General features: G+C 59.0%; 7 protein-coding genes across 7 annotated transcripts; 3 read left to right on the top strand and 4 right to left on the bottom strand.

Moving 5' to 3' along the window:
• Positions 1 to 8: 8 nt before the first annotated feature.
• FA10DRAFT_301781 (hypothetical protein) lies at positions 9 to 1,877 on the top strand (the record flags this gene model as incomplete). Its single annotated transcript, XM_025525027.1, has 1 exon — positions 9 to 1,877. Exon 1 carries the CDS (start codon positions 69 to 71, stop codon positions 1,875 to 1,877), a length of 1,809 nt encoding a protein of 602 aa, XP_025377740.1. The 5' UTR covers positions 9 to 68.
• A 71-nt stretch (positions 1,878 to 1,948) lies between these two features.
• On the bottom strand, positions 1,949 to 6,415 carry FA10DRAFT_241332 (hypothetical protein). Its single transcript, XM_025519244.1, has 3 exons — positions 6,019 to 6,415; positions 5,602 to 5,936; positions 1,949 to 5,497 (listed from the first exon to the last, which is right to left on the bottom strand). Exons 1-3 carry the CDS (start codon positions 6,171 to 6,173, stop codon positions 2,034 to 2,036), a joined length of 3,954 nt encoding a protein of 1,317 aa, XP_025377739.1. The 5' UTR covers positions 6,174 to 6,415; the 3' UTR covers positions 1,949 to 2,033.
• Positions 6,416 to 9,173: 2,758 nt separating this feature from the next.
• FA10DRAFT_230592 (kinase-like protein) lies at positions 9,174 to 10,532 on the top strand (the record flags this gene model as incomplete). Its single annotated transcript, XM_025518824.1, has 1 exon — positions 9,174 to 10,532. The coding sequence occupies one exon, from the start codon at positions 9,174 to 9,176 to the stop codon at positions 10,530 to 10,532; it is 1,359 nt and encodes a 452-aa protein (XP_025377738.1).
• A 132-nt stretch (positions 10,533 to 10,664) lies between these two features.
• FA10DRAFT_266993 (hypothetical protein) lies at positions 10,665 to 11,874 on the bottom strand. Its single transcript, XM_025521736.1, has one exon. The coding sequence runs from the start codon at positions 11,689 to 11,691 to the stop codon at positions 10,738 to 10,740; it is 954 nt and encodes a 317-aa protein (XP_025377737.1). The 5' UTR covers positions 11,692 to 11,874; the 3' UTR covers positions 10,665 to 10,737.
• A 568-nt stretch (positions 11,875 to 12,442) lies between these two features.
• On the bottom strand, positions 12,443 to 14,175 carry FA10DRAFT_266992 (putative YPT6-GTP-binding protein of the rab family). The gene is made up of 5 exons (XM_025521735.1): positions 13,733 to 14,175; positions 13,494 to 13,664; positions 13,359 to 13,431; positions 13,015 to 13,299; positions 12,443 to 12,943 (listed from the first exon to the last, which is right to left on the bottom strand). Exons 1-5 carry the CDS (start codon positions 13,781 to 13,783, stop codon positions 12,879 to 12,881), a joined length of 645 nt encoding a protein of 214 aa, XP_025377736.1. The 5' UTR covers positions 13,784 to 14,175; the 3' UTR covers positions 12,443 to 12,878.
• Positions 14,176 to 14,664: 489 nt separating this feature from the next.
• FA10DRAFT_301776 (hypothetical protein) lies at positions 14,665 to 17,360 on the top strand (the record flags this gene model as incomplete). The annotated part of the gene is made up of 2 exons (XM_025525026.1): positions 14,665 to 16,593; positions 17,187 to 17,360. The coding sequence occupies 2 exons, from the start codon at positions 14,665 to 14,667 to the stop codon at positions 17,358 to 17,360; spliced, it is 2,103 nt and encodes a 700-aa protein (XP_025377735.1).
• A 329-nt stretch (positions 17,361 to 17,689) lies between these two features.
• On the bottom strand, positions 17,690 to 22,611 carry FA10DRAFT_266991 (hypothetical protein). The gene has a single exon (XM_025521734.1). It carries the CDS (start codon positions 22,561 to 22,563, stop codon positions 18,037 to 18,039), a length of 4,527 nt encoding a protein of 1,508 aa, XP_025377734.1. The 5' UTR covers positions 22,564 to 22,611; the 3' UTR covers positions 17,690 to 18,036.
• Positions 22,612 to 22,665: the final 54 nt, after the last annotated feature.

Here is a 22,665-nt window from a genome sequence, read left to right as displayed (position 1 = left end):
ACACCCTCCTTTCATCGAAGCCACACCCCAAGTCATTCATCTTCTCCTCTCGCTCACTCGCTCGCTCGATGGAGTCGCGCGACGGCACACCAAGAGAGAGGGCGCATGGAGAGAGGAGGCGATCGTCGTCTTCGTCGTGTGGCAGGAGGACGTGGCAGCAACCCACGTCGCAGGACTTTACCTATGCCCTGTCGGACAGCGACATTTCGGATTGGCTCAAGTGCGCAATATGCCTGCACCCGTTTCTGAACCCCGTCGTGGCTTCGGCGAAATGCCAACACGTCTTTTGCGCTCTGTGCATCCGCTCGCATGTGTCATCATCGACGCAAGCCGAGCCTGTGCTAGGAGAGAATGAGGATGGGGAGCGAGAAACGCATCGCGAGGATCAGGCACAAGGACGACGAGGACCAGCCAAGACGACGACGTGCCCCACTTGCCGCGCCCCGCTCGAATCTTCGCACCCTTTCCAGCCAGCCGCGCCGCTGATCCGGAACATGGTTGATTCCCTACTCGTCAGATGCCCGCACGCCGGCAGAGGATGCAACCATACCTGCGAAAGGGGCCTCGTTCGCACCCACATCTTTCACGATTGCGGCCACGCCTACGTGGGCGAGTACGAGGCTGCAGGTGGCTCAGTAGCAAAGCACCGCCCCTCTTCTTCCTTTCGCTCGGGCCGATGCGAATGTGGACAGAAAGTCATGCGAAAGGACTGGGAGCACCACACGACCTCGGGTCAGTGTACCGTCGTGAGGGTGCCCTGCCCCTTTGGTGAGGGCGAGGAAGGATGCAAAGACATGATCAAGGAGCGAGAACTCGACGAGCACCTCGACGTCTGTCCAGCCTATCCTCTTCAGTGCCCACACTGTTCATCGACCCATGCTCGAAGGCATCTCGCCGAGCACGAGGCTGTCTGTGATCACGCCGTCGTCGAATGTCCCCACGCTCGACACGGCTGTCGCTGGAGCGGGCGACAGTCGCAGGTTAGGTCCGAGCACCTGCCACATTGCGTATATGCGCCTCTCGCTGCCTTCTTTGAGCGAAATGCAGACGAGATAGAGACGCTGCGCAGCGACAATGCCCGGCTTACATCGGCTCTCGACGACATGAGCAGGCGGCAGATGGACACCGAGAAGATGCTGGCTGCCTGCATTCGGAGCCTCGGCGCCTTTTACGTAGACGGTGGCACCACAGAGCAGGGCGAAGGCGATGGCACAGGCGCTGGCTCAGCTGATCCTCCTGCCTTGCGACAAAGCAGCATTCCCTCGCTCATACGGAATCGATCCGGCTCGGCCATTCCCCTTCCGAGCACGCAAGCCGCGGACGATGCACCTGCGGCCCCACCTCTGCCCCTCCAGCGCTCGTCGTCCGAGGTCTTTCCGGCCGCGTCCACGTCTGCGCCCGCCGTCGAGCCCTCGTGGCGGTGGCCCGAGCATGAGGATGCACCGCGCCGCCTTGCCCCGCTGGACCGGTCGTCGAGCCTCTCGCACCAGCTCGTCGAGCTGCAGTCTGTGCTCAACACCCTCACGACGCAGCTCCATGCCGCCGAGCGCCGCGCAGAAGAGGGCCATCTGGCCGCCCTCTCGGCAGGCTTCGAGGCGAGCCGGGCCCACGAAGAGATGAACAGCCAGCGACATGCGCTCCATGCCATGCGTCTCCAGATTCACCAGCTCGCCATGGTGCAGCAGCAGCAGCGGGGCATGCCCCCGCCACAGCGGGGCGCTGGCGCGTCGTCGTCGTCTACCTCGCCACAAGCAGAGGGGACAGACGTCTTGCACCCTCCGCCACCGCCGCACCAGCCGGCTTTCCCAATCCCCATTGCGCCCATGGCCCCTCACTTCCGCCGCTTCTGGACCGGCTTCGAGCAGACGAAGCTGTGACAAAGGGTGCCTGGCTTTATTCCTTACAAGTGTACTTCTAGTAGTAGTAGCATGCAGTGACGACAGTTGTTGTGATTGTATTTGTATCATTCATCTATCTCTCTCTCTCTCCCTATTTGACAATTTTCCATCATGTTCATCCAGATTTGCCGTGTCTCAATGCTCTCGATGAGAGACTTCGTCCTCGCCCAGCCCGTTTCGCAGTTCCACGCAGTCACCCAGCTCCAGGCGCGGCTCGACGAGGTCCGGGGGAAAGAATTCGAGGAGCTGGCGAAAGAGCTTGGTGCGCTGCTTGTACAGCGCCGACGGCGGCCGTCCTTCGTTGTTGGACGAGCTGCGCGCCGTCTGTCCGAGGCTCGTGGCGCTGTCGAGCGACTCGGCAGGCGGGAGCAGCGGTGCGGTGGGGGAGAAAGGCGAGGGCGAGAGCGAGAGCGAGGGCGAGGGCGACGATGGGGTGGGTGAGGGTGCGGCCGAGAAGCGGCGCTGGTCCCCGCTGCCGCTGCCCAGCGTCGGAGCGAGCAGAGCCGAGACGGCCGCGGGCTGCTTTCCTCCTCCTCCTCCTCCTCCAGAGGAAGTGAGCGTCTGCGAGATGCTCAGCATCTCCGAGTCCTCGTCAGATGGCGACGGAGGCGGCAGATCGTCTGGCGATGCTGAAGATGGGACTTGCGCAGTGCCGCCACCGGCAGCAGCAGCAGTGGCCGGAGGCAGCATCGTGGCGACTGTCCGCGTCGATGACGACGACGAAGGCTGAGCAGAGAGCCCCTCGTCGGCATTTGCTTCTTTGTCGCTCCGCTCATGCGCCTCATCGTCGTCATCGATGCCAAGCGTCGGGCTGGCATAGTCTTGCATCGGGGCATTCTTCTCCCCTTGTCCAGCCGCTGATGCGCCCGCGTTGAGGAGATGGGCCATCAGCTTGCGAAAGGCTTGCGACTCGTCGGGCGCTTCATGATGGACGACGGCCGCCACCTCCGTCTGCAGGTACACGAGCGCCTGCATCGCCCCCATTCCCGCATACAGCCCTCCTCCTCCGGCAGGGCCGCCGGACCCCGTTGCTGCTGCTCCCGCCCCACCCGCGAGCGAAGTAAATGAGGCATCCATTGACTGTGGCGCATTCTGGCTGCCAGAGGTGGCAGCGGCAGCCATTTCCAGGAAGCGTTGCTGACGCAGCCGGAACTTTGCCCTTCTCAGCACCTCGTCCATCCTCGGTCTCACCAGCTCCAAGCACCAGAGGTCATCGAGGCGGACGCTGCGGTTGGATCCCTCGGCAGGGTTGCCGCCGAAGATGAAGAACAGCTTCCGCTTGCTATCATAAACCATCTGCGTTGCATACCGCGGACGGGGCTCCAGCTCGCCCAAGCTTCCAGCCGTCCCGGCTCCAACGATGCCACCAGAGGCAGCAGCAGCAGCAGCGGCGGCAGCCGCTGCGGCTCCATTGGCTCCATCAGGAGATGAGGGCGGCAACGGCGAATGCGAATCGCGAACGCCCAAGCCGGCATCGGGAAAGGCTTGTGGCCCGGCATCATAGTCGTTTGAGTCGTCCATCTCGTCGTCGTCTCCGTTCATTCCTGCTTCCTCTTCGTCAGCATCTTCTTGATCCCTTCGGAGGGCGCTCCCCGTCGACCCGTGCTCGTAGACGAGGCGCCACTGGTCGTGGTCGATGGAATAGACCCAAAAGGCCGACTTGACTCGCTCTTCCTTGCTCTTGCTCCGACGGACCAGGCCGCTGAATAGATAAATTTCGCGCATCTTTGAGTCCAGCGTAGCCCGCTGCGTGAAGCCACCGTCGGGGCCGTTCTGCAGGCTGTGGTCCTTGGACACCTCGCGCACCTGCCCAGTCGAAGGGTCGTACGTCCACATGTCGGCCAGGTAGGTCTGGCCACGCTGGCCGGCAAGGATCCAGAGGAGGCGCTTGCCCGCCCCAATGCCCGCCTTTGGTGCGTCGAGCAGCATCGTATGGCCGACTCGAGAGGGAATGCGGCTGTCGGGATTTGTCTTGTCGTCAAAAAGAAAGGTCCAGGTGCGCTGGATCACATCGTACTTCCACATGCCGCCCATCTCGACGCGGGTCGGGTCGGGATGTGCGACTCGGCCGCCAAAGACGTAGAGGAGCTGCGTCTCGGGATCAATCAGCATCTGATGGTCAAAGACGAGCTTGGGCCCGCCTTCGCAGGTCGTGTCAAACGAGAGCCGGTCCCATCGTTCGTTTCTCGTCGAGAAGCGGTAAAAGTCAGACTCGTACCCGGGCAAGGCCGTGGGGCCTGGGTATGGGGATGAGGTGCCCGGTGTTGGTGAGGCGGCTCCAGAGCGGAAACCCGAACCCGCTGGACTGCTGCCCGCCGATGGGTCCGTCGGTGTGGGACCTTGGCGGGAGGCGCGGTCGACGCCCAAAAACCCGAGTCGGCCAGACGACAAGCGGGAGTTGCCTCCTCGCCCACTAGCAAAGAGTTCTTCGTTCGGCACGCCTGTTTGCGATTCCTGGGGCGAACCTCTCGAGCCAGGGGCGCCAGGTAGGAAGACAGCTCGAGCGGCAGACCTGGTTGAGGCCGGATTGCTCGTTGTAGAGGTGACGTCGACTGCTGGACTTGCGCCTCGACTCTGCTGCGACGGCTGCGTTTGCTGCTGCTGCGTTTGCTGCTGTTGGGTAGCGGAAGAATGTCTCTGGGGAGATGCGGTCGATGCCTGCTTTTCATAATCGACGAAACGGCCCAGGACGTAGAGGAAGCCCGTTCGCGGATCAAAGACCATCTTGTGGCAGCTCCTCGGTCCCGGTCCGTTCTGGTACCTGACATCGCGACTCACGCAGCGCCATCGACCCTGGTCAATGTGGTAGGCCCACAGGTCGGCGAGGTCCCGAGAGCCATCCCAGCCGCCAAAGAGCCAGACGATTCCTCGCTCCGGGTCAATGTCCATCTGGTGGCCTCCTCTGCCGCAGGGCGAGTCACCATCGCTATCGGTGGCAAAGATGGGTCTCCAGACGGGCCGGGGCAGCGACTTTTGGACATAAGACGCAAACAATGAGGATCCAGTCTCGTGCGCGTCACCGTACGCCGCTCGCTCCAGTACGGCCTCGGCCTCGTCCCACTGGCCCTGCATCAGCGCTTCAAAGAGGCGAGTGGCCAGGGGGTGCTCGAACGGTCTTCTATGACCGCGAGCCCTTGTGGACAGCGTGTAGGCCTCGTTGGCAGCGCCGGTGGGTGCCTCGAGTCGCGACGTCTGCAACAGGACTCTATATGCGCTGTGGTGTCCCCTCGCTCGGAGGTGCTTGAGAATCAGCCGGAGCGTCGTCGACTCGCGATGCTCGTGGTAGTCACTTGTCACATCAACAACGAGCTTGGCGTCCGAGACACCTTCGAGAGCGACATGCCAGACGGAGAAGTTGTAATTGGGCAAATGCGTCGCCAGGGGAACCAGCTTGACGTAGCGAGTGGGAAAGGGCACGCCGTCTGCGTTGCGCCACCGCAGATCAAAGTCCTCGGGGACCGAGTCATTGCGAAGGCCGCCTCTCAGCAGGGGAATCCAGGCGTTGGAGTGAGGATCTCTTGTTGTCGAGCTGCCATAGACTCGAAAGTCGCGCAGGTTGCACGGATGCGACTTGTGAAACTTGCCAAAATGGATCCTTCCTGGTAATTGTTTGTTGGAGGCGGTGCGGACTCTGGTCAGCTCTCTGTCTCCTCTCTCTGCACATTACACAACAAAAAGGACGCTTGGCAGCCACACAACTCACTCAGAACCGAGAGCTTTTCGAGCTTGAGGATGATGTACTGCCTCGCCGACGCCGAGCCGGCAGCCGATGAAGAGATGAGGGCTGGCTTGGCAGATGACGGCCTTCCAATCACGGTCCGACTTTCCATGATCCGGTCCGTTGTCAGCAATAGCCCGGCTCCGTCGCGAGCACCAGCCGGGGAGCTTGAGCTTTGCGCGGCCGAAGACGATGAAGACGTCGCGTTGGCCGAGGAAGACGAGCTGCCGATACCTGGGTTTGGTGCCGACATCGAGGCCACGGCTGCACCTGACCATCGCGAGGAGAGATCGTGGGGGCGATCGTAGAGGATGTTGTGACTAGAAAAAGAGGGTTTTAAGTCGCCCAGGTAAGCTGGCGACGAGCAGGCAGGGGCAAGCGCAGGCTCTTCATCCAACTCACGGCTCGTACGACCCCGAGTAGCTGGATGCCTCTGCAATTGAATAGCGCAAGGCAACGTTGGGCTGTGCGGACACGACGCTGGCCAGGGAGCCTGTAGGACTCTGCGACATGGTTGTCGTCGTCGTCGTCGGCTTGGACGCGACTTGCGCCGTCATTGTTATCGCGATCGATGGCTTTCGCTGGTCTTTATCTAAAGAGACGCACGGCCCTCCTTCCTTTCGCGTTCTAGCCGTGGCCTTCAGTGATTGCGTGACTGGCTTCTGTGCGGTTCGTCTGGCTCGTCTGTCACACAAAGAGCGTCGCGAGAGCAGGCTTGAGACTGCCTCTTCTTCGTCGTCAAACGCAACCCTCAAATGCCTTTGTGCCTGGCGGCCTCTTCCGGCAGCGTCGTCCTCGAGGGAAAAGGCCTGCAAGCTCCACCTCCGGACGCGTCTTGTCGTGACGCTGCTCGTTGCTCAAATTGCCACGTGGTTTTGTCCAGTCCTTTGTCAAGTCAACAGAGCAACCGTCCACAAATCTTGATCTTTTGTTTTGCTCGACTTTAACTCCTCCCTCAAGCACATCTCAGCAGGGCAACACCGTTCACCCTTCAGCTCAGGGGCACGGCACACGGCTCAAGCAGGCGCAAATACGAACATGACGATGGCGGACTAGGCGGACAACCAGCGAGGCGTTGACTCATCTCATCCATCCCACGACTGCCAACTCAGCACTTGTTGCTGGACGTCTGAATTGCGAACAATTGGAAAGTCGCTGAACCGAAACCACCAAACGCGTTTGTTTGTACGCGTACTGCGACAGCTACCGAGGCGGATTTCCCACCCCGGCTCCTGCAAAGTAAGCCAGCTACTTTCGCCGACATCGAGGGGCAAGGAGCATAGGTTCGGGCGTACTCATCACCCCCCCTCCTCTGTCCTCCTCGCCCTCAGTCCTTTTCCTCTCCTCCTTCTCCTCCTCCTCCTCCTCCTCCACCACCACAACACCTCCACCAGTACCAACAACAACACCAACAACAACACCCCCCTTCCCTTTCCAAATCTCACTCTGGCAGCAAGACTCTTCGCTTGACTGCCATGGCCCTCACCCAGGTCCTTTCTCCCCTGGGTCAGAACGGCGCTGCCAAAAAGAACGTGCAAGCTATGGCGCTGGCGGCTGCCGACCAAGCCCCGCGAGGGAAGCGTCCCGGAGGCGGCGGCGGCGGCGGCGGGAGAGTCATCACTGCACGCCGCACTGCTAGCAACGCCGAAAATGTCAGAGTGTCGCCCTCTGCCTCGTCACTCTCATCGTCCAACGAAGCCATCCGGGACAGCAAGGGAAAGGGACGAGCACAGGACATGGACACGCCAAAGAGGAGACGTGGGTTTGCCAACATCTTTTCGCCTGCCCGTGCCATGCGCAGCATCAAGGCAAAGTCAGGCATCAAGAGGAAGCGAGGTGGCGGGCCAGCCGTGCAGGAGCGTGCGGCCTCCTCGGCCTCGCATCGTCGTGTGCAGCAGCAGCTGCAGCAGCCTCCACGCAATCGCAGAGCCATGAGGGCGCCATTAAGCATTGCCAGCAGCGTCGCGACATACGACACTGCCTCGGAGGACGACGGCGACTCGACGGGCTCGCCTCGACGGACGAGGCAGATGAGAAACGCCTCTTCGTCGTCGAGGACATCGACCATCGACTCGCACAGCTCGCTCAGGAGGAACATGCGAGCGATGGCCCTCAATGACCGGGAACGGACCACGCCCGAGGTGGAACACGAACGAGCAAGACAAGCTCTAGGTGATCGCAGGCCCAGCCACCAGAGGGCTGGAAGCCGCAAGGCGAGCTACAACACCATCGATGAGAGCGAGGACGAGCAGGGCGAAGAGGAGGATCAGCGACTGCTCTACCAGGCGCCCAATTGGCAGCTGCATCGTCTCAAGAAGAGCAAGCTGCTCCAGCTTCTCGTCTTCTCTGGCACTTTCGAAGGTGGGGATCAGATCGATCTCGAAGGCATCACCAAACAGGAACTCGTCGACCAGATTGTCAAGCTGCGCTCGACTGGCCATGGCCTTGCACCCACCTCTACTGGCTCAATGACGACGCGCAATGCTCGTCGAAACGAAGGTGGAATGGCAACGTCGGAGAGCTTGGCTTCGATGAACTCGGCTGACTTTACCGACGAAGCGCCCTCCGAGACCGACGCAAACGACGCAGGAGGCGAAGAGACAGAGGCAGAACCCACAAAGGACCGAAGGCGGCGGCAGGAGCTGCGAAGGGCTCGCATGGCTGCGCAAGCCTCGCCTGCCGTCGACCGCCGTCGTCGTCGCGGGACCACACGGGCAATGGCGAGCGAGAGCGTGTCATCGATTGGCTTTGTGTCGCCACCCAATCTGCGGATGCGAAAGAGCGGGTCGAGCCTCTTCATGGCTTCCTCTCCGATCAGGACGCGGTCCAAAGCACGGAGACAGGCCAACCTCGCCGGTCTTCGTCGCTCGCTCCCTTCCACCGCTGCCACCGACGCGCTCTTTGGAGCCTCGGTAGCCTCTGCCGAGGACGTTGAGTCGCATGCCTCGTCAAAAAGAGTCATCAGAAGGACGAGGGGCCTACCTCCAGCCAAGAATGTCGCCTTTCTCAATCGCTCCGACACCCCAGAGTCGCAGCGACACGATGGCGAGTGGGAGGATGACGATCTGCCAGCCGATGCGCATACACGGCCATTCCGCAGAGCAAAGCAGCGAGCCAAGGAGCAGATGCAGGTCGATGAGTCTGGCGAAGACGACGAAGAGGCTTCGACGCAGGAGCAAGAGGCGGTGGAGCAGGACCAAAGCCTAGGAGACTACAGCCTCATGTCGCTAGACGAGGTGACGCCAACGAAGGCAAGGCCGGGAGCAGCACGCCGCGCCACAAAACTCGCTCTTCCACCTTCTTCGGCCATGTCAGTCGATGAAGAGACTGCCTCTTCGGTGCTCAGCGATGAGTCAGAGGAAGAGGATGAAGCCGTTGCATTCAGCGAGAGCTCCGAAACGGATCTGAATGCCAGTCCAAGCAAGATGCGGAAGCTGCGCAACGGCAAGCTTCGTCTGCCCTCGTACGATGCCTCTGCCTCCTCGTCTACTCGGGATCCCGAAGACGAAGACGATATGGACATGGCTGACATCGAGAGTGTTGCTGAGTCAGGTCCAATGGATGCACCCACGGCCGCCTCGCTTGGTCGTCTCCGTCGTGCCGTGCTGATTGGTCTCTGTGCTGAGCAGGGCATCGAGGTGGCCGGAGACGCCACGAAGGCGACCCTGATTGAAGAGCTTCTTCGTCACCATACCGCTCAACGAGATCGGGGCACGCCGCCCATGTCAGCAGCGACCGAGAAGCCAGGTTCAAGCAGCACTGCCAGGCCGTCGTCGAGCGAATCGGACGATTCGACAAGCACAAAGACTCGGCGCAAGACACCAAAAGGACCATTGAAGAAGCGCACGACGGACTCCGACAAGCCTCTGCTGCTTCGTACGCGGTCCAAGGAGGTTCAATCGCCGCGCCCGCCTAGCCTCAAGCTGCAGTCCGGCGTAGCAGAACCCGCGCCCCCGGCAGACTCCATCGACGAGCTCAACGGCTTGGATTTGGAGAGCCTCAATCTCCTCGACAAGGAGATTGCGCCTCACAAGCTTGAGAAGGGCGAAAAAATTGGGTCGGGCGGCTTCAAGGACGTTTACGTTGGCAAATATCAGATCACGGCATCACAGAAGCGCAGGGTGGCGATTGCCGAAATTCGCGATCAGCTTTCAGAGATGGACATCAAGGAGATCAAGCTTCTCCGAGACCTTCGCCACGAAAACATCGTGCGCTTCATCGGTGTCAGCATCCCACAGGAGCCTCGAAACGTTCCCTGCATGGTTGTCACTGAGCTCTGCTCCAACGGCGACCTCTACGACTACATTCGTAACGTCGAAGCACCAAGCGACGATGAAATCTTTCGCATCATGCTTGAGACGGCGCGAGGTCTCGAGTATCTGCACACACGCACTCCGACCATCATCCATCGAGACGTGAAGTCGACCAATGTCCTTGTCTCGCGCAACCGTACGGCCAAGATTGCCGACTTTGGTCTGGCCAGGGTGCGCAACACCAAACGGTCCAAAATTGGCAGCCTGGTGGGCACCGTCAACTGGCAAGCCGTTGAGCTCTGGAGCCCCAAACCCAACTACAACGAAAAGGTAGACGTCTGGAGCGCGGCCATGACGTTCTGGGAGACGCTGCAATGGCACCTCCGCGAGAAAAAGTACCCCTTCCAAGAGATGAACGAACACCAGATCTATCTCGACGTTGGCCAGAAGAAGCTCCGACCGCCGACGGTGTCGATCCGGAGGCGGTACGGTGGCGAGATTGTCGATCTGCTCGACCGGATGTGGGATCACCTGGCCAAGAATAGACCGACAATGACCGAGGTGTGCGAGGAGCTCGAGCTCCTCATCGCCATGAAGCGTTCCACTCAAGAGCCCCAGACGACAAAGCCCACCACTCGAGCGGCTGCTCACCATCAACATTAGCATCATTATCAACAATATCAACAAGCTCGACATCATCACACAATCTATCATACTATCATCTGAGGGATTTCTTTCCCCTCATGGCCAGTCGCATGTATCAGAATCGCCACACAGTCCTCGTTCGATCGCTCAGTGTCCCGTCATTTCTTTCTTCCTTCATGTTGTTGTCTTTAAAATACAAAGAATTGTCTGTAGCGATCATCAATCAATCTGTTGGAACCCTGCCGCGAACGATGTAGAGGATTTCGTCGCAAAGGTTGCTGTCGCCCTCCCCTCGCAGTTCGGATTCCGAGAAGCCCTTTGACTGCTCGAGGAGAGCGCACAGCTGCGACGGCAGGCCGGCTTTCTCGATGTCTCTACCTCTGATCACGATCTCAAGAAATCGACCTGGCGAGACCCCGCGGTGTCCTCCTTCTTCCTCCTCCCCACCCACCTGGCCGTCCTCTGCCGCCGCAGCGCGAGCCTGAAGATGAAAAGTTCTGCTCTCCTCGCCCTCCTCGCCTTCATTTCCAAAGATGATCGTCCTTCTCCCTGCTCCTTCTCCTTTGGACGACGATGCGGACACGCTGCCGCCGCCCACTCCGACGATCCTGGCCTCCTCGACGGTGGCTCTTGCGCGTTCCCACTCGGTACGCGACAGGCGCCTGACGTGGCCGTGTGCGTCGATGAGAAAGTTTGGCTGGAAGAGGGCGTGTGCCAGCGTGGTTCCCTTTCCGTTGCTACTCTCGGTGTGGACCAGGACGAGTGCCGAGGGGGAGATGTCGAGCGGGGGCGCTTCGACGAGCTGCGCTTGACCTTCCTCGAGCAGTGGCTGGTCGAGTACGAGCGGCGGTGGGTTCATCGTCGTCGTTTGCCCCACGCTGGACGCCGAGGACAGGCTCATGCTGCCCAGGCTGACCTCGATGCTGGACGAGGTGCTCCCGCTCCGGTCGCGCAGGCTCAGGTGCGAAGGCCTTGTGGTGAGTGCTGCGTTGGCAGTCGATCTCTTTCGCCGCAGCGTGCGTCCAGGTACGGTCCGGACCGGTGAGCCAGGAGAGGAAGGTCCCGTTGTGTTGCTGACATCGCCGCAGGGCGACAGCGTTGCAGTCGTCGAGAACGACGTTGGAGAGGCCATGGGCGAGGAGTAGGTGCGCGCCTGGCCCGCGGGTGACTGTGCCATGATGTGGTGGCTGACGAAAAGCGGGCAGTCTGTAAGAAGAGGTGGTGACTGAAAAAGGAGCGAAAGGGATTGGCCTTGACAGTTAGGTGGGCCCTCCTGCAGGATGTGAAGTCCTAGCTGGGCTTGCATATGACACACATGAGCAGGTAGTGTGTTTGCTTTTACGGCTCAGTAGCTATCGTGCTTTCTTTCCGCGGCTTCATCTCGTGCAAATTGAGCCGAACAAGCCTCTTAGCTCCACCACACACTAAGAACAATCTAGTCTAGTGTCGGAAGCTTCGTCCCTCTCGCACCGACGATATAACCCGAGCTGATCTTCTTTTGATCGTTCTCTTGTGTTTTTACTTCCTGGCCCAGGCCGCTCGTTTCCTGACCGTGCCTGCTTCTCTCCTTCTTCCTCCGCTATCTACCTCTTTCGAGCGGAGAGGAACTCAGCGTACCATTACACTCCTATTGAGGAGCACTGAAATCACATTTACCAGGCTACTGTACACCTTTATGTGACGACTACTTGGCATCAATGCATCCAAATTGAGCCAATATCTGCACACGATAGCAGACCGTCACATCTGACTTCGCGCTCTTTCTATTCTTCCACTCGATTTGCAGCCTAAAATTAGAGAAGGAAGCGCTTCGTTATGAACAAACAAACAGTTCCATGGCGAGCTTTATCCTTGCCTTGAGGCATTCTATTAAGTTTGTATTGATAGCACGACCTTCTTTCAATAACACGCGAGAGTTGGCAAAGATAGCCGATCACTGTAGGGAGACCCGTGCTATCAGCGGTGTGTCCTTCGCTCAACCACTTTCTTGGGTCGTAAAAAGCGAGGGACGTGAGACTATGAGATCAGCTGAACTTCTCCTTGCAAGGGCCGCCGTCGTCGCATTCCTGTGCGCACACCCAGGCTCATTGACAACGGGACGCAACATTTTGCCAGCGCTTCAAACACCCTGATGTGCCGAGTCAACTGACTTCGCCTTGTTGTTGTCCAAAGGCGTCGTGTGCGTACCTCGTGCAGCTTCTGGTAGGCGACTGGAAGCCTACCATCAAGATAGTGCATACGTCAGCCAATTCAGGAACCCTGCGAGATTGAAGTGCACAGTAAAGGGCGGCGATTGTGGAGCAGGGAGTATGAAGATATGCATTTGCTTCGCTACATCAGCCAGAAAGGAGTCTAGGAAGCAGGTCAGCACTTGCACGAGCTTCCGTCCTCCATTGTCGTTTGCTGGGGCGCTGCTGACACATCGATGTCTGTGGAGACACAAGGGCCAGTTAGAAGAGGAAGGGAGCCGACGAATAGACAGCTAAAAGATAATACTCACTCTTATTCTGTCCGCCCTGGCCCTCGGCACCTCCATCCTTGTCCATGCCGGGTAGCGCCTGGGCAATCTTCTTGAACAGCGTCTTGACATTATGGCCAGCCTTTGCCGATGTCTCGATGAACATGACGTTAAAGTCTTGCGCTCGCTTCTCAGCCTCCTCTGTCGTCACTTGGCGCTTGTCGTTGAGATCCGTCTTGTTGCCGACGAGAACAATGATGACGTCGCTTCCTCGCTCCGCTCGAACATCGTCGACCCATTTTGAAGTGTTTTGGAAAGACGCTCGGTCTGTGATACACAAGTCAGCTACTTTCGCGTGCGAGGAAAAAGAGGCTGGGACTGCTTACTGGTAATGTCGTACACGACGACAGCCACCGACGAGTCTCGGATATAGGACGGGATCAACGATCTGAACCTCTCCTACGTGGACAACTACTCGTCAGCCGAAATTATCAGCGAGTGCATGCTATCGAAAGACTAACCTGGCCCGCCGTATCCCACAGCTGCAATCGCACTGTCCGGTCTTCGAGGTACATTGTCTTGCTGAGGAAGTCGATGCCAATTGTTGCTTGGTAGGTGTTGTCAAAGGTGTCATACATGAACCGGGTAATCAGCGACGTCTTCCCGACCGATTGCTCTCCGAGGAAGACGAGCTGTTGAGAGGGAGTACGACCGGTCAATCACCCCATTTGCCTCTTCACCAAGAGACTGTCAGACAAACCTTGAATTTCCGTAGCGGGTGGCCAAACTCGGCCGTCGTGGGCGTCGTCATCTTCTGTGTGGACCTCTGTCTACTCGTCGCAAGCTCCAGACTTTCGAGAGTGCGACCCAGCTAGTAGTGAAAGTGACAGTAGTTGTAGAGTCGAGTGAAGGTGGTGAGACTGTCAAGCCAGATCGCAATGGGACGCCAATGAAAGTCGGAAACCACGTGGCTGAGAAGGGCCACGCGCTCGCAACCGGCGGAGATGACATGCCCGATCCACCAGGCTTCGCCCGCTGCCGGGGAAATATTTGATAGCTGATAGGGGACTTTGTGTCCGCCAGCCACCTCAGGGACGCCAGCTGTGGGAATCGCCTTCCGGGCCCAATGCAGCGGAGATGAACTCAATGGCGCAAAATTGGTTTACAGGAGAGAGAACCGATTTTAGCCGGCGCGTCTTTGCATGCCAGAGGAGGTCAAGGCCAGGAGGCGCGAGAATTTGGCGCGTTTGCGCAGTTCACGGTTGCCCCACTAGAATTCCAGTCAGGGTCTGATCTAGTACTTTCCCAGCGCTTAAGTGGCTTGGCACGATCGACAAGGTAAGCTTCTCATAACCCAGTAATGCAAACGGAAGGGATGATTGCCACAGCACTTGAGGATTGACCCAATATCAGATCACAACCTGTTGATCGTGTCCCCTGAGTCCTCTTCGAGGTGGTCACCGTGAGCGCTCATCATGGCCTGGTAAGCTTAGCGCAGGTGCCCGCATCGAAAGACAAGCTTGAGGAACGACAAGATCAGCAGCCCACTCACCACTAGCATCGGCACCGCCAGGGTGCGATCGTACACTGCCCCTCCTCAACTCCCCGTAGTCAACCTCACTACGATCACGTCCTTATTCCGTCAAAATCTAGAAGGGCGACCATGTTTGAACCTCTCGCATCGCTCTAAGGATGCCCGGCAACGACATTATGGAAGCAACGACGATTGTCATTGCCATTACGGTCAGCATCATAGCCATCGTCGTCGTCATAGTGACACTGCTCCTCGTCTTTGTCTTTCGCAAGTGTCGTCGAGGCGAGTTTGAGACGAGAAAGGAGACAAGGCGACGGAGAAGTCTGTGGGCGGCAACACGGTGGAGGAGAGGGAGTGACGGGAAAGCATCTTTTGTGCCGCACGACGGCGCCGGTGACGAGGAGACGGGTTGCTGGTCCGTTGTGAACCCCCAGAGATGGAGTACGGGGCATGGCAAAGCGGCAAGCAGCAATCGAGACAGCAGCAGCACCCACGAGCTCGTAGTATCCAGCAGACATCTTGCGGCTACCGGCAAAGCGGGGAGTGCAAGCCCGACACCGGTCTTGGGTGCCGGCTGGCAGCCGAATCCGTTTGAAGATCCCAGCACTCACGGATTCGCCGGCAGCCCACGTATGGCGCAGGCTCTGGATCTGTCTCACAGCAGCAACAACGACAGCGACGATGTGGCACGGGGTACCGGCAACGCTAGGATCAACAATGCGCAGCTGCACCAAGACGCCAACCGTCGTAGTCGGGCCACGAGCACACGATCGTCACTTGTTCTAGGCCCACGAGAAAGTAGTACCCTGTCACGACCGAGATCGATGGTTGCCGCAAGCACAGCACCATTGTCTGCTGAAAGAGCAGAGATGGAGCGAAGAAGACCGTTCTACCAAGCCCTTGCTGCCCCACCATCGACGTCGTCTCTCTACAGCCAGCCCGCCAGCGCTACGTACTCTTCCTTGGCCGAAGAGACAAACAACGTCTCGCACCATAAAGCCTCCGAGGAGGTCGTTGGACTCGGTCTGGACCTTGGCCAACCGGCTGAGGCTATGTCGTTTCATCGTCCCACTACATCTTCAAAGTCCATGGCTACAACAGCAGCGCAGCAGCGATTAACGAGCATCGGTGAGATCACGGAAGACCACAGCTCATCATCCTCAAGCTCCGATGGTTATGGACAAGCATCCGTCACTGGTGACACATCACGACCAGTGATATCGCCACAAATGTCTTCCTCTTCTCCCGCGATTGGACCTCGTGACGCGACAGTTGGAGTTGCTGTGGTCGACGCATCTCTGGAATCATCTCTTCCGCATGCCGCGCAGGAGAAAAAACTGGGCCAACATAACCCAAAGAGACAGGCTGCTTCAGAACTGGAAACAGCCCCACCTTTTGAGTCACGGCTAGAAGCGATGCAGAGGGCTTTCACAGCAAAAGAGAAAGAAAGTAACGGGCCGTGGATCCAACGGCCAAGAGCAAAGACGCAAGGTGAAGCCGATAAAAAGGCAGCATGCCTTTCCCGGCCGCTGCTGGTAAGAGCTGGAAGGTCGACTTCGGTCTCTGGAGCGACCTTCGACATGGTCTCGACGGCAGAAAGCCATCACGAGCTCCTCTACCTCCACAGAGAACGGCACGGCGAGGATGTAGGCCCAGAAACAGTCACGTCCAGCAGCAACAGGCAAAGCAAGCCGTCGAAGTCGATCATGATTGATGGAGAAGTCATTTTGAACTCGCAAAAGCAGTCCGATACTGAGCAGGCTTCTGGAACACTCAAGAGCAAGGTATACCATCTGCCTACAAGCATCGTTTCATCTTCACCCCAGCAGGAGAGCAAGTTCAGCCTGTCTTCCGATCCCTTCTCAGACGAATACGTCGAGGCCGGCACGACTTCGGCAACGGGCGACCAAGAGGAACTTAGGATACAGAGATCCAGCGACTTGAGCGTTGCCGAACTGAGCGATACATCCTCGTCGGCCGTATCCTCGTTGAAGTCACCCTTGGTGGCCAGTCACATGTTTAACGACGACGATAACGACGAGCAGACGCGAACGCAGCAGGATGGCGGATCACTGTCGACATCAACAGTACATGCACCCAAGTTCGATAAAAGAGCGGAAAACCCAAAAGACGGCAGCCCAATCTTGAAAGTGAAAGAGGGAGTTAGGCTAGACGACGGCAAGATAAAAGCCAAACGGAGGAGCAGAAGCAGAAGCAGAAGCAGAGAGCGCAACAGCGATGCATTCGACAAAGAAGGATCGAAAACTAGAGGCCAGAAGCCTTCTTCACCAACGCCGTCGTCGAGTAGCAGAACCCCTTACCAAGGTCTGAAGCCACGCTCGTCGGACTCCACGTCGACAGATTGTTCGAAATTGGTACCCTCAGCAGCGGAACAGCGAGCGTCACCGTCTGGCCGGAGAAAGGCTCGAAAGTCCCACTCGTCCAGCCAGTACAACCTCGCTGCTCCTTCCCCCTCCTTTTCACTCGAAGTTATCCAACAGCGAGATGAACGAAGACGAGCACAGAAAGAGATCTTGCGCGCCTCTCCGATTCTGTCTTCTCCCTCAAAGCTAGCTTGGCTCCCCTCGCCGTCTTCGAGTTCGCAGACGACGAGCAACTCCAACAAACTCCGCGAGGCTCACCCACCCGTTACCACGGCTTCAGAACGCGCATCCTACAGCGGCAAATCAAAGCCAACGACACCACTATCGCCCTCCTCGCCGCCGTTGGATTCATCGACGCGGCTCTCGGCACCATCTTCGGAAGTACGCTTGACAAGAGCAAAGGTTTCAAGAGGAACCATGACCGCCAAGGCTTCTGTTCCGCTGGATATGCGGTCGGGCGACGACAGTGAAGGAACACAGGATACTTCTTCATCGAGCCGGAAGGCAGGAAGGTCCGGACTCGGCATCTCAGGCGTCTCCATCCACATCGAACCAGCGGCAGAGGAGAGAGAGGAAGGAATAAGAAACAAGGGAAAGCAGAAGAAGAGGGTGAGAACGAGCAGGGTCCTCACGAGAGTTAAGGGCAAACGAGAGAGCGACTACCAAAGCCCGACGCTGCAGCTGTATGACTTCTATAGTGCTCCACGGAGCAGTGACGAAAGTGACAGAGATGACGAAGAAGTAGAGGAGGAAATATGGGGTGGACATGGAGAAAGACAGGATATCGGTTTGCGCCCACAGGAAGGCCATGTATTGCCGACAACCAGAACAGTGTAACTACAATTACTACTACCAGCTTCATCTAATGTGTATCACCTAATAATTCAATACCTATAAGCATACTTGTTCCCCTTCCGTCTTCGCACTCATAGGCACGGCCAAGCAAGAGAGCAACTCAGAAACATTCTTGGAGTGCAACACGTTTCTCCTTGCGAACACATCACACCCACACGGCGATTCCCCAAAAGAAGGTGAATAGTACAGAGCAGAACAGGTATACCCGTAAAAGACGAGAGACGAATGAATGTGAAGAAAGGCCGAGGAATGGTATAAAAGAAACAGTGAAAGGGCGCTTGAGCAGAGCATCTAGAGCAGCTTCAGCAGCTTTGCCACGCCCTCGAGACCCGTGACGTGCAGGGGCACTCTTTGGCGGTAAGGCAGGTGCGGGACGTAGTAGTCTCCGATGTAAATTTGAGCGTCGAGCTCGACGTCGAGCGCGATGCTTCCCCGATCGTGGAGGAAGGCCTCTACGAGTTTCGGCAGTGGCTGCGAGAGCTTTACCACGAGGTCGCCGCGCTGCTTCGATGGCTGGCCGGGCGCTTGTGCTGCTGGGAAGCTGAGCATCGGTTGCTGGGACGAAGCCGACGAGGCAGAAGAAGGCGGGTCACGGTATATTTTTGTTGCGTGCCCGAACGGCTTGCTCCTGTAGTATGCTGCCACGTCGAGCCGGACGACATGGATCGGCAGGGGAAGGGGGTTGACAAAGATGTAGTATGCATCGATCGAGTTGCTGGTGACGACGCTCATGCCAAGCTGCACACTGATCGACTCGAGCAACGTGTTGTGGATGAGAGGCTTGACTTCCACGTTGAGACGGAGCTGCTGTACGGCCAGGCTAAGGGCCCGGTTGACAGAGCTTTTGTCGTGGCCTCGGATCTCCAGCTGCGACGTCTTGCCGCTAACAAAGGCCGACAGCATGTTGCGCGCTCTCGGTTCCGAGGCGCGCGAGGGGCGATAGCGGAATTCAACGTCTTTGATCGCAATTGGCCCAGAGTTGAAATTGACCCCCTGGCCCTTGGTGCCCAGCGCCACGTCGCCCAGGTAGGCATCTTGATAATAAGCGGCCATGGTCAGGCTCGAGTCGGGCAAACGGGCCCGGACGGAGTCGGAGGGGTTGTTGAGGTAGAGGCACAGTCGGAGAAGGATGTAGTCTTTGGTCGATCCCACGATGTCAAGGTTGGTGATCTGGAATGGTGAAGTGCGCAATCCGTCGAGACCAGGAAGCGCAATAGGGTGCTCTTTTCCGAGGTGCACATCCACCTTTGCCTCGCCCAGGGCAGTCTTTATCGTGACGTGGGCGATGCCTCGCAGACTCATCTTGTTCGTTCCATCCGGCCCAGACTCGATCGCATGCGTCACGAGGGGTCCCATCAGCTCGACGTCATCCGTGTTGAGATCGAATGTTTGCAAAGAGAGCTTGATCCGTCCGGATGCATTGCCTGCTGGCCTCTGCATGGTCTTGGGCTGACCCGACGTCTCTTGGGACTCATGCATGACATCCTGCTTGACGCTGCATCTGCCCACGACCTTGTCCTCATACATGATTTCGATGTCGGCCGCCACGTCGATGATGTTGAGCGAGATGGGAAACGGCACAGTGTATGCGGCCACGAGATGATCGAGCTTGATCTGCATGGCCTTGCGAGCGGGAAAGATAGCCTCAAGCGACCCGACGCTGACCTCATCGATGATGCGCATTGGTTCGGGCCACGGAATCGTCGCCTCCGCCTCGAGGGTCCTGAGCGCTTCGTCGAGCCAGGAGAGCGACACTGGTTTCGATGACCCATGGGCGACCCAAGCTCGCTGACCTCGAATCGTCACCTGAATGCTTCGGCCAGCAATCATCTCGCCAATGAGTTTTCCCAGCTTTGAAAGGACCTTTTCCCGCTCCTCGCCCGCGCGCTCGGGCGCATAAATGAGGCCCGCTGCCTCGACTTTGCACTCTGCCTGAGCATCGAGCGCGACCTTTTCCATGGCAATCTGTCCGATTGTGGCGCCCTCGTACACGAGGGCACACTCGAGCCGGTCGAGGTGGAGCGAGAGGTTACTCTCATTTACGATGCTCGCCTTTGCGGTGATCTGGAGCGCCGTTGGGAGCGCACTCTCGTGTGCTGGTGCAGCTACAGACAGACTGATGCCCTCGGCGGGAGCGCTGGCCTCGCCGACGACTTTGAAGTCGCTGATACTGAGCGAAGGCAGGCCTCCCAAGCCTGGAATCTCAATCTTCTTTTCAATCGACGAAGCAAAGTGGACGCCGCCGGAGGTGACGTCGAAGTTGGTCGTCTTGACGGCGTAGCTGGCCAGACGCTGGTTGATGAGACCAGAGACAAAAGCCGAGAAGGCGCCGATGGAATCCTGGCCGGGTGGCATGGCAATCCTGGTTGTCACCTCCCTTGCATCGTCTTGGCCTGCGATAACGGAGAGGGGCTCCTCAAAGAACAGGACGGCGACCTTTCGCTTCTTTGCACCAGTACCATCGTCCGAGTAGACTTCGAGGCCATCGACGAAATCGACCTGGGCACTCAAGGGTCCAAAGTTCTTGAGGCGAAGCGCGACTCGGGCCATGACGCCGCGATCCGACATGGATAGGACGTAGACACTCTCGAGCTCCAGCTCACCGCGGTCGACGAGGGCTTTGACGAATGGCTTGCCAACACGGGGCATCAGTGCGGCCGCCGTAGTCGTCGAGAGCGCGATGGGCAAGTCACGCTGCACAAAGGAGAGCTTGCCTGGGATCTTGTACGCACCCAGAGAGGCCTGGGCCTCTACATGCGCCGTGACCCTCAGGTTGGCAAGGGCCCTTGCCAAGAGCGAGGCCAAGTCTGCCGAGGGATCATTTGCATCTGCAATGCTTGTTCGCTTCGAGGCTGCGATGCTGCTCGCTGGCCGGCTCCTCTTGAGGCCCACGTCGTCCTGCATATCGTCGAGGAGCGACGTGAGGGCATCGCCCAGCTGGACGCCACGGCTCTTGGCAGCCCTGCGGAGAATGTCGACGAGAACCTTTGGATCCGGGTTGAGGTCAAAGGGCAGGGTGACATGCGTCGGCTGACCGCCCTTGGAGAGCACCATGCCCGGCCAGGTGGACGGAGTGACGACCTTGCCGAGCGTGAGCTGGTCCGGCTCGCCCTCGTCGTTGACAAAGTCGTTCGATCGTACATGGACAGAGAGGGCCGAGACTTGGACGTCGGCGCCAAAGCCGTTTCGGAGCGTGGTCCTCGCGACCGACTTTTGGAAGTCTGGCTCTGCAGCAGCATCCATGTGTCGGTTGAACGGGTTTGTTGAGGAGCCCGAAGAGGCACGCTGCCTGGGCAGGGGAGTCGAAGGTGCGCTCTCGGAGCCTTCAACGCGGACCTCTGCCCCATCGAGGAGTCGTGCTCTGTCGCCCAGTGGAGGAATGCGTGCGTCGATGCGTGCACCCTGGAACGCCTCGGCAAGCCAGCCGACGGCAGAGGCGCCCGCAGAGGGATCCGCGGCGTCGTAGTTTGTCGAGATTGCGCAGGCATCCAACGCCTCGTTCTGGAGGATGGAAGCGAGAGTGCGCTGCCCAGCCTTGTGGGCGCGTGCAGCGTAGCTCGAAGGATCTGTGCCCTCTGGCACAGGCGGAGGCATGGCGATAGTTCCAGTCGCCTCGACGTGGTTGGGGCCAGGCGACAGGGTGACCGAGGCGAGCGACAAGGAACCCAGCTCAAACAAGCCTCGCGGGATGGCAGGATTTCTCGTCTTGTCGTCGAGAGTGGTGGACGCCTGCTGATCGACGACGCAGAGCACGAAGCGCAAGTCGCCGGGTTGGATGGTCACGGCCGGCTTTGTCGACGGATTCTCCAACGTGACCATCGCCTTTACCTCGATGCCCCGCTGCGGATGGCCGCCGACGATCTCGAGACCGCTGATGTCAAGCCGCTTGCCCGTCGTTTTGGGTTTGGCAAGGCTCTGGAGGTCCTTTTTCTCCGGCTTCTTCTCGTCCTCGACAACGGTACGCGAGGACGTGGATGCCATCGATGACGCCGATGCGCTCTTGTTCCGGCGGCTGCCCAGGCTCATCCTCCATCGCTTTTTCCATGTCTTGGACTCGAACTTCCCACCGTCTTGGCCACCAGCGAGAGCTTCGCTTTCAGACTTGCCCTGCTCCCCCGCCCGTTTTCCCAGCATGCCTGCGCGCCCCTGCTGCAGCGCCTCCCACTCCTCCTCCTCTTCACCGTCATTGTCGTCAAAGATCAAGGCGCCGCCCAGACAGCCGAGGCCGCCAATCGTGACAATTTTGTCGATGTTCAGCCCACCAAACGTCAGCCCAAAGGCCCTGACCTCGACGCCCTGGGCGTGCAGGGCGATGTTGCTGGCGCTCGACGCTGGCGAGCGGACGAGGTAGCGGACGAAGCGAACAAAGGCGTCGTGCGAGTCGTCGAGGAGAATGAGGCGCATGTCCACCTCGGCCGATGCCGAGCCGGGCGAGCCGGCCTGGAGCGTCAGCGGCTCGATCTGGACCCGGACCAGGGCCTCTTCGCGCGCTGCGTCGGACTCGCCCGTGGGGGCGCGGGCCCAGCTGAGCGTGGCGCCGTGCCGGTTGCGAAAGGCGACCTTGATGCCGACCAACGGCACGGGCCCGCTGCCGAGATGGGAGAGCCGCACGCGCCCCCGCGCACAGAGGCCCGTGGCATCGGGCGAGGAAATGTGCAGCGACACAATCTCGAGCCGGCTCCGCTTGATGATGCCCGAGACGAGCTTCCTGACGGCGCTGATGCGCGAGAGGCCGCGCTTCCCGCCGCCGCCCACGCCTGCATCCCCAGCCGTCGTTGGCGATGACGCCGAGGCGCTGGTGCCCCTTCTTGTTGACATGGGTGTGTCCGCGTGTGTATACGTAGAGACAGACAGACAGAGAGAGGGATGCTCGTGTGCGTGTGCGTAAGCTTTGCGAACCAAGGAACTACAGTACATGAA

Source organism: Acaromyces ingoldii (genome assembly GCF_003144295.1).
Source record: "Acaromyces ingoldii strain MCA 4198 unplaced genomic scaffold FA10scaffold_3, whole genome shotgun sequence".
NCBI lineage: Eukaryota > Fungi > Basidiomycota > Exobasidiomycetes > Exobasidiales > Cryptobasidiaceae > Acaromyces > Acaromyces ingoldii.
The sequence above is the reverse complement of the archived record's forward strand: the minus strand, read 5'-3'. Positions and strand labels throughout refer to the sequence as shown.

What these genes read in the sequence shown, in the direction of transcription:
- FA10DRAFT_266991 (XM_025521734.1), bottom strand. Translation starts at nt 22,563, where the DNA reads ATGTCAACAAGAAGGGGCACCAGCGCCTCGGCGTCATCGCCAACGACG.
- FA10DRAFT_266993 (XM_025521736.1), bottom strand. Translation starts at nt 11,691, where the DNA reads ATGGCACAGTCACCCGCGGGCCAGGCGCGCACCTACTCCTCGCCCATG.
- FA10DRAFT_266992 (XM_025521735.1), bottom strand. Translation starts at nt 13,783, where the DNA reads ATGACGACGCCCACGACGGCCGAGTTTGGCCACCCGCTACGGAAATTC. An exon ending in ACCCGCTACGGAAATTCAAG is followed by an intron (nt 13,665 to 13,732) that starts GTTTGTCTGACA and finishes CCCTCTCAACAG; the next exon opens with CTCGTCTTCCTCGGAGAGCA. An exon ending in CCAGGGCGGACAGAATAAGA is followed by an intron (nt 12,944 to 13,014) that starts GTGAGTATTATC and finishes GTGTCTCCACAG; the next exon opens with ACATCGATGTGTCAGCAGCG.
- FA10DRAFT_241332 (XM_025519244.1), bottom strand. Translation starts at nt 6,173, where the DNA reads ATGACGGCGCAAGTCGCGTCCAAGCCGACGACGACGACGACAACCATG. An exon ending in TACTCGGGGTCGTACGAGCC is followed by an intron (nt 5,937 to 6,018) that starts GTGAGTTGGATG and finishes CTCTTTTTCTAG; the next exon opens with TCACAACATCCTCTACGATC. An exon ending in CGAAAAGCTCTCGGTTCTGA is followed by an intron (nt 5,498 to 5,601) that starts GTGAGTTGTGTG and finishes AACAATTACCAG; the next exon opens with GAAGGATCCATTTTGGCAAG.